Source organism: Amblyomma mixtum, chromosome 1 (assembly GCF_055824585.1).
Source record: "Amblyomma mixtum isolate Tamu chromosome 1, ASM5582458v1, whole genome shotgun sequence".
NCBI lineage: Eukaryota > Metazoa > Arthropoda > Arachnida > Ixodida > Ixodidae > Amblyomma > Amblyomma mixtum.
In genome coordinates this window covers 308,502,536-308,516,179 of record NC_143012.1, presented here as the reverse complement: position 1 = coordinate 308,516,179, position 13,644 = coordinate 308,502,536, and the positions used below count along the sequence as shown (strand labels likewise).

General features: G+C 46.0%; 1 protein-coding gene across 5 annotated transcripts in view; it reads right to left on the bottom strand.

Moving 5' to 3' along the window:
- Positions 1–1,341: 1,341 nt before the first annotated feature.
- LOC149372365 (proton channel OtopLc-like) overlaps positions 1,342–13,644 on the bottom strand; it is a 41,942-nt gene continuing 29,639 nt past the window's right edge. For all 5 annotated transcript variants that reach the window (XM_089566826.1, XM_089566828.1, XM_089566827.1 and 2 more), the window contains 4 exons: positions 11,597–11,894; positions 4,919–5,085; positions 3,800–3,953; positions 1,342–2,703 (listed from right to left, as the gene is read on the bottom strand). In XM_089566826.1, the coding sequence (XP_089422952.1) occupies positions 1,799–2,703; positions 3,800–3,953; positions 4,919–5,085; positions 11,597–11,894 (1,524 nt within the window). In that variant the 3' untranslated portion in view covers positions 1,342–1,798. The remainder of the gene's footprint in view (positions 2,704–3,799; positions 3,954–4,918; positions 5,086–11,596; positions 11,895–13,644) is intronic.

Below are 13,644 nucleotides of genomic sequence, written 5' to 3'. Positions count from 1 at the left end.
TGCCTTGTGGAACGCCTGCAGTAACCGTTAATGAATTAGAATGATAAGCATCAATGTTAACAAACTGTATACGGTTGGTGAGATAAGACGACGCCCACGTAACTATAAATTTAGGATGACCAATTAGTTGAAGTTTGTAGGACCTTATGTATAATTATTATTTAATATTTTAAATATATGTTTCTACTTAATTTATACATAAGTTTATAATATTACAACGAAGGCCGCACTTTTTGAATCTGGCTTAAATTTAGACAGCTGGGGTAGAACGCTGTGAGACAGTTAAAATACATAAGCATTCTTTCCACGACACAACATGACCCTATGCCGCTTTGCAGAGTATTACTCGAAAGTAAAATGCATTGGGCGCGTTCATGACGGTCCGTCTGTGTCGTTGACATGCGCGGTGCGACCATTTTTAACTCTGAAATATTTCACCGCAGTCTGAAAATTTCTCAGCAAACTCAATTTCCGACAACGGTACCAAAACACCTTGTGGCTCCGCCATTATGCGCCTGCAGTACTGTGTTCATCAGGTGTAGTACTCCAGCTGACGGCAGTTTTCGATAGACTGAAAACCGCAAAAGGCTCGCTTGCTATTTCGACCATTTCCAGACCATTGACTTGAGTCTTTAAAATCAGATCCAATAAGCAATAATCCAATAAGCATAATAGAAACAACCAGCAAAGGCAAAAGCTTCGAGTGACAACGAAAAAATGGAATGAGTATAGCAGCCAACAGAAAGAGCGCTTTCCCTCGGCTGATGGCCATCTGTTACGAGCGACGTTTTCGGCCTTTTTTTGTTCTCTATCTCTCTCTGCGTCTATTGCAAGTACAAGCAACAAGACGGAGCGATTATGTTTTCTGCACACGCTGCTTTTTATACACAGCGGTGCAGCCACTCGTGAAAGAACGCTGAGATACGATTCATCGGAACAGCTCGTTGCGAAAGATCGCGCCGAAGCATCAATCGAGTCTTTTTGCTTAGGCTTCTCTGTCATGACTCTACTGGAAATGTTGAAATCTATTTGCGATGAGGGGAACAGCACCAACTTAAAAAGACAGGCGACTTTGCGACTAGCCTGCGTGTTTTCCACACCATTAAGTCTGCTACTATTCAACCCAGAAAAGCATATATAAAATAATTGCTATGTGCTTATGTAACGTAGTTGCAAAATGGATGGTATGAACAGTACTTGGACGATTACTGTTGAGAGAAGGCTGTAGAAGTTATAACGGATTTAACAACTTAACCATATCTGCACGGCACCCGGCAAGTCTCGAAAAGAAAGTCAAAAGTGACACCTTTTCTTTTTTTTTTTGCTGAAAATATAGCCGCATTGAAGAGGCTTGTCTTTATTGCACTTTTTTACCACAAGTCACGTTGCAATTAAGCCTTCGCATGCATTCACCTGTGGCACGTTGTACGGCACGATGATCCGTTAATGTCGTGAGCTCAGCATGTTAAAACACCAAAGGGGAAAAGTCACAACGGAGCACATGAAGTAAAATGCACCGCGAGTCCCAAATATTCTTGTCCTTTGACGGAGGTGATGGGAGTGTCCTATATAAACTACGTGGGACGGCTCGTAAGGTTGCACATCAAAGGCAACCAACTGCCGCCGGGGTGTTCGCCATGGCTGTGCAGATGTAACGAAATGACACGCGCGGTGGATCTGGCGTGCACCATCTTTGCCCTGGTTTCACCCGGGGTCTTTTTATACAGTCCTCCTGATCGCTGCCACCAAAGCAGGACGACAGAAGTTAGCGTCGCATTCTCCCGATGACCGTCCGCTCTCACTCGCCCTTGTGGTACGCCGCTTGCCAGATGTCGGCGAGGCAAACGGCCGAGTGAAACCTGTAGAACAGCATGAGTGGAATCGTGGCGTGACCAATGAAGGACCAGAGATTTCCGTAGACAACCTTGGCGGCGATGAGGTCATCGATGTGCTTCTGCTGCACCGTGAATACGACCCATTGTGTGACGTTCAGTATGAGCAGGAACGTGATGATCTCGCGACCGGGCTTGCGGTACCGTAGCACGTGCGAGTTGCTGCACCTGCGTAGTCCGTCAACCAGCACGGGCGTCTGGATGATGATCTGGAGCAGCGAGACGACCCGAAGCACGATCCGGAAGGTGTCCGAGAGGTGCAGTTCGGCCATGATGCAGAGGATAGCATGTATGAAGTAGAACGGAAGCGGAATGAACAGAAGAAAGTTGTCCAGGAACGTCACCGGATGAGCGTTCTGGTCCAGCTGGACGACCTTGTAGTAGGCCACGATGCTCGCAAGGAGTCCCAGGGTGGTGAGGATGCCCTCCTGGCAGTTGTAGATGGTTCCCCCCACGAGCTTGAAGTTTTCTCCCTGAAGGACCACGAAGAAGATGATGACGGTAATGATGGACGTGAGCAGGACGAGGATTCCGGAGAACAGCCCCTTGTTGGCCGCGTGGCAGTCGGCGCTTATGACCACGTTGCTCTCGTAGGTGATCTCGTGGTTTCCCTCCGGCCCGTCGATCTTCTGCTCCAGGTGGTGCGACTTGGAATGAAGGTGGACGTTGCCGATGTTCTGCCACACGATGAACCAGACGCCTGCCAGGATGATGTTGAACTCGATAGTGCATGGGTACAGGTAGGCAGCCGAGCTGAACGTTGGGCTGTACGGTCCCGAGCAGCCGTCGGTAGGGCTGTGGTGGTGGGTGGCTGCGCGTAGAGCAATGGACAACATTCAGTCAAATCTGATCTAGTGCGCTCAACGATATCAGTGGAATGGTGGGCTCAAAGTAGGGGCATCATGCATCTTTGACTGCGCAGCTGTTTAGGCCAGCTCACGGGAAAAATTATGCTGCAGTGAGCCAGCTCATTTTCAGAAACAATAGAGAAAGGCGAGTACATAAGAGTGAAAACATTGCAGTTAAAAATGCCTCGTCATTTTGAATAACCGTGAACGACGAAGAAAAGGCAACGTGTTTTAACATTTGGTCATGCAGCACTAGAAACCAGTGTAAAAGTTATGTTAGTATTTACGTTGTCGCAAGAAGTGCTTGAGATGTGCGTACTATTCTGCATTGTATGCATAGATAGAGCCGGCATGCCTCTTCAAAACTTCAATGCCGTTAAAAAATACCGTAGCAATTAGCACCTGCTCCCGCATGACAGTGAAGAAAAAATGCATGCCTCAAACGATAGTTTCAAATTTGAAGGTCTCAGAGAGAGTAGTCACCTGGAGACACACGTTCAGTTGCCCCCAGTGACCATTTGGAGCTGCTAGACATTCTAACAGGTCAATAACGCCTTGTGAACTTTTTTTTTACAACTTGGTAAAACGTGAGGTGGTATAAGGTGAGGTGGCAACGCACTAGGCTCATCCTGAGGCTACATTTCACAATACGTTAGTTGGGGATCTCCTGCTCAAATAATACATCATTGCTCCTAAGTATATGCTACCATGATCTGATAATGCTGAGTTCTTTTTATTAACCCCGGCCGAACTACCGCCCTAAACACTGTTACTGCCTTGACTGTTTCAGCATGTACAGTATAGCGCCATTTGAAGGTTATCATGCTTGTTCGGGCTGAAACGGAATAAGAACTTTTTTTTTGGCGTGACGGTCTCTTAGTCCGCAACAAACATTAGGTGCAGAATAGATAAATATTTCACCTAGCTAAGCTGATGTATTCTTTGCAGCGTTCTGGTGAAAAGAAACCATGTTAGAAAATTTTAATCCGGGTTATCTATAACCTGAAGTGATAATCTTCAAATCGCGTAAGGCTGTACCGTACCCAACCAACGTCTTACCATTAGATGAGTTGCCGTGGTGCTCGGAGCCGTGGTGGTGGCCGTGGCTGCTCAAAGCGTCGTCGACAATTGTGCTGAACCAAGTGTGAAGCGATGTCGCAATTAGGTGCATCACACCAAACCTTGCCACCTCTTTGAACCTGTTGATCACAATCTGTCGACAAAAAAAAAACTTAACTGCAATTGCGATCTCTTGCCATTTAATTAAATGCATGCAAAACGCTCACTTTGTGTAAAGCAGTGGTTAGCCTTATGTTTGTTTTTTTATTTGGAAATTTCGAAGAATACGAGGAAAAGAAAAGCTACAGACGAAGCTTAGAAAAATTTTGCCTGCCTCGTGCGTAGGGATTCAAAATAGATCACTGCCGTAAGGCTCAGGCATCGCGGCATCGTCCTATTGTACTGATGGCAATTGTTAATCGCACTTTTCATCCTAACCAAAAGTCAACACACAATATCTAGAGAACACCTACGAAGATGTGTTCCGAGTAGCAGTCGCTGAAGTAGAAAGCCTAGATACAGAAATACGCTTCTCGATTTTTTTATGTTGAACTCATAACTATGCAGTTCAGCCAGCAATGTCCAGCTTCTCACGCACGATAAATATTACAAATATTGATGTAGTATTCATTTGCACAACTAAATGTATGTACAATCCTCACCATACTGCAGAAACCACATTAGACAACATTTGTTGGAGAGAAGCCATATAGATGACTGCCAGAGGTGCAGGTAGCCTGCTAAAAAATCACTGACTGCCAAAAGCAAGCCTTACCTGAAGAACAGCCTAAAATTTCAACCGACGTATCGCTACATCGGCAAGCGATCAAATGATTTTAAGATACTCTATTTATTTATTGTGTGACGAGTATGTGCACCCAGTTTTATTGCGCACAAATGTTCAGAAATCATGCTAATTTGCTAATGTTAGTTACGTAGCCATCATATTTTTCTTAACAAATGTACTACCTTTTCTAACTTTTGGTATTGTAGGGGCCAGCTTTAATGTAACTTTGAAAGTTCATAACTTTTGCCCGATATTTTCATTATCTGAGCATTAAAGGGTTCAAGCATGGTGAAGTAAAAAACGAAGCGTATTTGCACGCATGAGGTACTCACGTTTGAATACTTGAAGATCATGAACAGCTGATAGAATGAGTAGACAGGTCTCAGCGAGTGGAGAAGGACGCTCAGGATGTCTCTACAATGCTCGGGATCGCGGTTCCAGTCAATGACGTGTTTTGAGAGCATTAGCCCTTCGTGGATGATGTGTCCTGAGCAAAAGACTGCAAGAAAAAGACAGTGGGAACAGCCTTGTAGCTTTCCTCTGCCTTGAATTAAAACTTATATTCAAAAACACAATGAACAAAAGAGTTGGAATTATGGAAAACAAGTGCCGTTTGTTACATGCAGTACCAGCAAAAAAATAAAGGGAAGAGTCACACTACATATCTTACTTCAGCCCGTGGCGCTTTCGTTTCGCTAATGTGGATGGGGCGCTAGCGTACATGCCGAGCCAACAATCTAGCCTGAAGACGTACTTTAATAAAACACTGGTTCTGTCATGATAAGGAAGGATTACGGTGGTGTAGTATATGCCCAAATAAACATTTTATTGGGTGCGCGCTTAAAAAAAGACACTGCATAGACTCTCTGTAAAGTTTACGTGGACACCTTAAAGAAATTTCAGTAAGAACTGGCTTGCGTTTATGAATTCTTAGGGACAAATAAACTGCTTTTTAAAGCAACGGAGTTGCGGAGGGATTTCATGTCATTGTGGCATGCACGATGGCATGAAACTGAAAGGAAATACATAGAGCGTGAATTCGTCATCCGCACATCAGCAGAATCAATCATTTCAGGCCGCCGCGGTGGCTCAGCGGCTATGGTGCTCGGCTGCTGACCCAAAAGACGCGGGTTCGATCCCGGCCGCGGCGGCTAGAATTTCTTTGGAGGAGAAATTCTAGAGGCCCGTGTACTGTGCGATGTCAGTGCACGTTAAAGAACCCCAGGTGGTCGAAAATTCCGGAGCCCTTCACTACGGCGTCTCTCATAGCCTTAGTCGCTTTGGGACGTTAAACCCCATAAACCAAACCAAACCAATCATTTCAGACGCCAAAGCTAGCACCTGCAGTGAGCTTGATATTGTTTAACAGAAAAAAAAACAACATCAAACTAACTCTAGCTTCTAGCTTCAAAAAACTTGACGGGGCTCTCAAGCTTCGCTTTTAGGGTATGGCGCGATAACGATAACAGGTGCCTGCAGCGGAATGGAGTTCTCTTTGTGTACCACTTCGCAGACAAGGTCATTCTCTATTTTACATTCATAGCTCGCGGGGAGTCCTCATTCAACTCCTGACGCAGCGGTTAATGCGCCACTGCCCCGGCAGGTGGCTGTTTCAAATACAGCCACCGGTGGTACACAGTTGTGCGACACAGGATGGATGGATGGATGGATGGATGGATAGGAGCGCCCCCTTTGAAACGGGGTGGTGGCAATTGCCACCATGCTCAGCTTTTCTTTATTTATTTTTTTTTGTTTACTGTGTTGGCAATTCTCATTAAGATTCTCCATCAACTTTGCCTACGGTTTCCTACTATTCTAACCTTATGCCACATCTCTGCTTTTCAACCACCAATCCTCCAATCGCTTTTTGCTGACTTCCACTGCAGATTTATTTACATGACCATTGTTATCTTTAAACCCTAGGGCCTCAGAAAGAGTGACTGTGCCTGCATCGACATCCGGATGGATACCATCACATTTGATTATGAGGTGTTCAATTGTTTCCACAGATCTACCACACACTGCACATGTGTCATCTTCTTCGTTAAATTTCTTTTTGTAGCTGCGCGTTCTAAGACACCCTGATCTAGCTTCAAAAAGTAGGGCACTGCCTCTTGAGTTATCATAGAAAAATTCTTTCCTGATCTGCCTTTTCCAGAATCGATATAGTTCTACACTATGTTTCTTTTCCATTGAATTCATCCAATTTTTAACTTCCGCGTTTTTAACCTGTCGTTTAATGCTCTTTCTTTCTCCGTCCTCATGACCGGCATACTTACTGGTTAGTTTTCTAGTTCTTTTCCGCCACTGTGAGTCAACGTTCTTTCTGTATAAATATTTAAATACCTTAGCTGCCCATCTGTTATCGTCCAATTTCCTCAGGCGTTCTTCATATAGTATTTTACTCTTAGCTTCCCGTGCCTCAAACTATGCCCAGCCCATATCCCCTTGTACTGCCTCGTTTGTGGTTTTGCCGTGGGCACCTAGTGCTAATCTTCCAACAGCTCTCTGATTTACGTCTAATCTCGACTGAACTTCTGCCCTTAAGCACAGAACCGCATTGCCGAAAGTAAGTCCCGGCACCATTATTCCTTTCCAAATACCTCTTAGTACTTCATATTTGTTGTACCCCCATAATGCCCTATGTTTCATTATCCCGGCGTCTCTTCGTCCTTTTGCCCTAAGAGCCTGTTCATGCTTTTCCGTGTATATCTGCCCTTCGTTTAGCCATATCCCGAGGTATTTGTATTCGGCCACTTTGGGTATTTCGTGGCCTTGTATTGTAAGCACCTGATCAGTTGTATCGTTAAAAATCATCACACCTGATTTAGTTGCACTAAAACTGAATCCTAGAGCGTCTCCTTCGTCTCCACAGCAATTAACCAAAGTTTGTAAATCTTCCTGGCTATCTGCTAACAGTACAATATCGTCCGCATACATTAAACCCGGGAGTCGCTGCTCAACTACATTTCCGCCTAATCTGTACGATAGATTATAACCCAGATTACTTTCTTCTAGCCTTCTTTCCATATTTATCACGTAAAGCATGAACAGCAGCGGTGATAGAGGGCAACCTTGCCTTAATCCTTTGTGCACCCCTACAGTTGTGGTACTTTTTTTCCCTTCCCATGTAATTTCAACTTCATTATCTCGGTAGATTTCCTGTAGAAAATCAATTACGTCATCACCAATACCTAAATCTTTCAATATGCTCCACAGGAGTTCCCTGTTCACGTTATCGTATGCACCGCTTATGTCTAGAAAGGCTATAAACAGAGGTCTATTTTCCGCCTTAGCTATTTCTATGCATTGGGTAAGCACGAACAGGCTATCATCTAACCGCCTACCCCTTCTGAACCCATTCTGAAGTTCTCCGAGTATCCTATTCCCTTCTACCCATGACTGCATTTTTAATTTCACCGCCTGCATTGCCAGCCTGTACATAACAGATGTTATCGTAATCGGACGGAAGGATTTTATGTTCATCTTATCTCCTTTCCCTTTATAAATCAAATTCATTTTACTCTGTCTCCAGCTGTGCGGAATTTGCTTATTTGTTATGACTCCCTCCAATGCTTTTATCAGCGCGTCCTTGCTTCTTGGGCCAAGTTCATTAATCAGCTTAATTGGAATTTCGTCTATCCCTGCGGATGTGGTTTTAGGAATATTCGCTTCCGCCTTTTCCCAGTTAAGACTAGTCAGTTCTAAGCTGTTCTCTTTTGTGCTGTCCTGTGTTGCCGCCTCACTTGGGGAGATTACCCCATTGGCGTCGCTAAAAGACGCAGCTATAAATGACGTAATGTAGTCCACAGCATCGTCTCCCTCCAAACATTTTCCCTCAGCATCTATAATCTGTTCCTGCTTTCTTTGATTTGTTTTTCCCAACCAGCTTATATGGTTCCAGAATTTTCTTGGCCCCCCTTTATTTGCCTCGCTAACTTCAGCCAGCCATTTATCAGAGGACTGCTTTATTTTAGCCTGGACTAGGACCTGAACTTGCTGTTTCTTTTGTCGATAAGATTCCCATTTTTTTCCTATTTCCTCTACAGATAACTGCGCCCTCTTTGCTTCTCTGTGTTCCCTTGAAGCCACCCGTCGTTGTTCGATGGCCTCCTTAATTTCCATATTCCACCAGCTTCGTGGCTTCCTCTTTCCTCTCCAGCGGTTAACTCCTTTCACTTGCTTCATTTTTGTAGCGATGAGCAGTTCCAACTGATTATAATCCCAATTTTCCATGTGGCGTTTCTCAATTATTTCTTCTATATCGGCTGATATTAGCGCTATTTGTTCATCATTTAATTTTGCGTTGTCTTTTGGACTTCGTTGCATTTCTCTTTTGACTAGGGCTCCCAACTGTAGACTAATACGTTTATGATCACTTCCTAGGCTGTCCTTCCCCTCTTCGTCTATTTCCATTATTGCGAGCTTGCTATAGATGCCCTGCGACATTAGACAGTAGTCAATGGTTGTTTGCCTGTTACGGGATTCCCACGTGATTTGTCCCTCACATTTAGTTTCTCTATTGACAATAACTAAGTTGTGCCGCTCACACAAGTCTAGCATTAACTTCCCGTTACAATCTGTGTATCCATCCAGATCCTCGATGTGGCCGTTCATGTCTCCAAGCAAAATAATATCGACACCGTCTCCAATCTGCTTTATATCGTCATTGAGACACTTAACTAGATCCTTGTTTTCTTGCCTGCATTTGTCCCCGGTCCCTAAATAAACTACCCCTAGCCATGTCCTTTTGCCAGCAATTGTACCTGATACCCAGACATGTTCTTTGCAAGTGGATTTTATTCTTTGCCAATTTGTTCCTTGATGTATCAGCATACCTACTCCTCCTCCCTTCTTCTCCGTTGTTGTTCTGTTGCACCCTTCCCAGACATAGCCATCGATGAAAGGTGGATCTTCTAGATCCCTCAGATGTGTCTCGCATAGAGCGTACACACCTACTGCTTCGTCCTTTAACTGCTGTTCTATTTCTAGCCATTTCGCTCTCTTTCTACCCCCTTGCATGTTTATGTAACTGATCCTGGCGTTAAATTTCTTTTTCGTAGTTTTCTTTCTGGGCCTCCTAGTGGCCATTTTGTTGGGATCAGCCGCCATTGTTACATTTACATCGCTTCTACCTACACCTACGCCCTGAGCCACCGTGGACCCCCTAAAAAAGCTACCGCTCGGCCTCCCAGGCGCCTGCCTATCTCTTCTCCTACCCTTCCACTGAAATGGATGCCATCTCGTCCAAAGTCTCTGCCCGAACCTGCCCTGTGCACTTCCTTGTTTATTTCTACCACCTCAAAGCCTTTCTCGAGGCCTAACTGCCTTATCTCGCGATTAAGATTCACAACGTCTTTAGCAACCTCTGCATTCCTTCCTTGTACCTCAGGCACTGTACACACCACGATCTGCGCTTGCTGTGCTATCGCCCTTATACCGTCAACTCCCTCAGCTAATGTTTTCCCTACTTGTGCGGCGTTACCATTCAGGACATCATTTAGCCCCGCCGCTACCACTACCAAGTTACGCCTTGCAGCCTTCTCGGAAAGTTCACTTTTAGTCGCTGTCAGGACATCGTCCATTGTCTTTCCTGGAAACACCCCGACTGCTACCCGCCTATCACCCTTCACCCGGTCCAGAATAGCTCTTTTACAGCGCCCCATGTTTGAGTCACCAGCGATAAGCACTAGGGTACTCTGCCACTCCCTCCTAACTTCCGGATCTCGCTGCCTCTTATCAGCGACTGTGCCCTCATTTCCTGGAAGTAGCCCGGACCCCTTCTCAGTACCGCCTCTCGAATTCCCAGCTGCCACCTGTGCATAGCTGTTCCTGCCTGAACATGTCTGACCTACTGGCCCCTCGCTGTCCATGCCAGTGCAAGCCCCATCCACGTGGCTGGCGCTGGAATGCCCGCCATTGTGGCTTCCAATGGCGGTGTCAGCCGTTTTTGACTGGATCTGAGATAGCTGTACTTGAAGCTTACGCTTCTCTGCCCTCTCTATCTGTAACTCTGTTTCTAGAGCATCCATCCTTAGCACTAGTTCGCTGTTCGCCTGTTCAGCCCTGTCCAGGCGTGCACCTAATACGCAGAATTTGCACATAAAATCTGCGCCTTCGGCCTCCTCCACTGAATCGAACCGCGTTTCTTTTAAATTCACCGATTCCTCACACTCCATACATCTAACCTTCAGTAACTTAACCATCGTAGCAACACTCGATTATTGCTTGCACCAAATGCCCAGATATCTACACGCTCAAGACGAAAACACTTGAAAACACGTGCAAAATCAAATAAAAGTCTGGCTACCGCAAATGCCGATCAATCACTTGGAAAAAAATAGCTATCTCTCTAAAAGTTAACGCACACACACACAAAAAAAAAACACTGAGACAACTGTCGGCCAAATAGTCCCGGCCGAAATTAGGTCACTGACCTAAATTCTATTCCTTAACCTGCACTTCCCCTAACAGCCTAAAAAACTAAACGCACTTTTAAAACTATTAAAGGAAAGTACTCATCTATTTTACGCAGACGCTCTCGCAGTCTGTCCGGTCCCGGTCTCCACGCGTGATCCGAAGAGCACCAAAAACGCACGTCCGCACAGCACGGCTGTCAACTGTCTAGCTCTTCCCAACAGGTTGCTCTTCCCGAGCGACCTCTTGCGAGCAATAATTTGTTTAACTCTAACCTGCCACGGTGGGCAGTTTGCCCATAATCTGATGGGCAGGTTGTGATGACGTTACAAGGTCACGTGACCTAGGTGGCAACTGGGTCACCTGCTTTTTCGCTCTCAACGCCGACAACACCGACGCCGCATTTTCTACAGAAGGGGAGCCTTAACGCCATGGCGTTACAACTAAGCACTTATAGAACTTCTACGTTAAGTACCCCCCCCCCCCCCCACCCCTTACCCCCCAAAAAAAGAATGAAATAGAACCATTGGGATCCAAAAGAGACAACTGGCGTGACGCCCTCAAATGCCAGAGGAAGAAGAGGGGACCCTCACCGGCCATGCCAGTCTTGAGGAAGAAGCTTCCCGAGTGCCTCCCCTTGAGGAAGCGGTAGTGGGGCAGCACGGGGTGCTCCTCGTCGTCCGGCTCGTCCTTGCCGGACTCCTCGGTCGCCCACGGGTACTGCTCGTTGATGACGCACTCGGTGGTGAAGGAGAACCGGTCGGCCAGGTCCTCGTACTCCTTCAGCTTCTTCTTGATGCGCGCCAGGATGTGCAGCTTGTAGCGCGTCAGGTCCGCGTGCAGCACCACCAGCCACGCGATGCCCATCACGCACACCACGCAGCCGAACACCTGCGCGACGCACGTTTGCCTGTTTATTCATCCATACTCGTAAATAACCCATGAAAGCCTTCTCTAGCGTGTGTTACATCTGCACACTTTCATAAATCGTGCAGCCAACATTTTCGCTGTGTCTCCATTGTTTGTACCAGGACAGCACCTAAGATACACTCGGTGTCTCGCACTTATCGTGGTATTTTGTAGCAGATTAGGAGTGATCGCCACCCTGTACTCTGAAAGCTGAGGTTTGCGTCTAAGGGCATGCGCGTTCGAGGTTCGTTGTGTCTTATTCCTGTGATATCCCTGTTAAAAGTTTCTAAAGAAGCACAGTCACGATCATGCACTACCTAAACGACCTTTCGGCCTTACCACAACCTTGACTGTTGTTATCTCTCTATATATTTTAATGAAGAAACATGACAATTTAGTGGCAGTGGAAATAGCACTCGAGGGATGGCGCCTCAGTCGGTGCTTTATATCATAATCTGTAGGCCTACTATACTGACTCTGTCGAGCGAAAACAGCTGCCGCAATCCCATGCACACCCTCACCACATATTTGCCAGCTGTGGTGGCAACCATTACGACAACTGCTCTTGAATAGCCTGCCGCTACTCTACGTAAAAAAATACAGGGCGCATTAATCTGTACACAAATAGAGGGCGTACTAAAATTTTGCGACTCCGTGGCGTAAGTAGCAATAGTGGCGCGATGAGAAAAAGAATGGGAACGATCGAGGTGTGTGTTTGTGGGGCGGGCAGCAGTTTTCGACACCAAAAAGATAGTATTCTGCAGAAAACCACGGCTGTCGATAGCCATCCATGCAAGATACAGATCTCCGTAAACGTTGTTTTTTGTGACAGTTGTAGTTCGACATTCGTTTCGCGCTCATGACGATAAGCCCGACCTACTGCGCTATAGACGTCACCGGGATTTATCTCCCGAATGCACAGCTACAGAGGATACTTGCGAAGCTCGTCGTTTCAGAGAACAATGGTATACACAAGTGGATGGCACTCTAGAGCGATACTGATTTTTCAGGAGATCCAAGGACTGAGAGGCCGTAAGTAGCGATTACTTTTTCGACTCTCAATTCTCCTTTTTTTGCTCGAACCGTAGTGTCGATATCAGCCTATACAACGCACGATGCTGACTTGTTCGCTTTCAGCTTATCTCCAAAGGTTGCGATATGTGCTGTGTAAGGTGCGAGTTGGACGGCTGTTGCCTGGCGTCTGTACTGTATGTCAGCAGCAAGCGTGAAGGGAATCTAAAAACAGTGTGAATGTCATCATGTCGACCAGTTCCGGCATCGTTTCTCAAAAACGAGATATCTACGATGGAACTACTCTTGTTCTTGCTCAACTAACCGTCAAAGGTGTATGCTGAACAAGCGATCATACAATCCGGTATACCCCGTGCAATGACGTGGCCTCTTTCCGAGAAGTGATGAAATGTAAGATTGCCCGATGTAGCGATATACCAGCGTGTGCTATGAAACCATAGGCGATAGAAGGTGCACGGAGGCCTTCAAATGGGGTTTCTAGGGAGGCCAAGAATGTCATCTCGCAACGCTTTCTGAATGCGCAGCTGAAAATAAGCTGCCTTCCTATTCGCCGCTTCGCTCGTTTTGGCTGGCTCTTTTCCTGCCTTGTGATTATGCTGATACATCGTTGCATCACCCGCCATTTTTCCATCTCGATTTTTTTTTTTCTGTTGAGGGGGGCGGGGTGGTGCAATGATGGAGAATAAGAGTAGTGCGACGA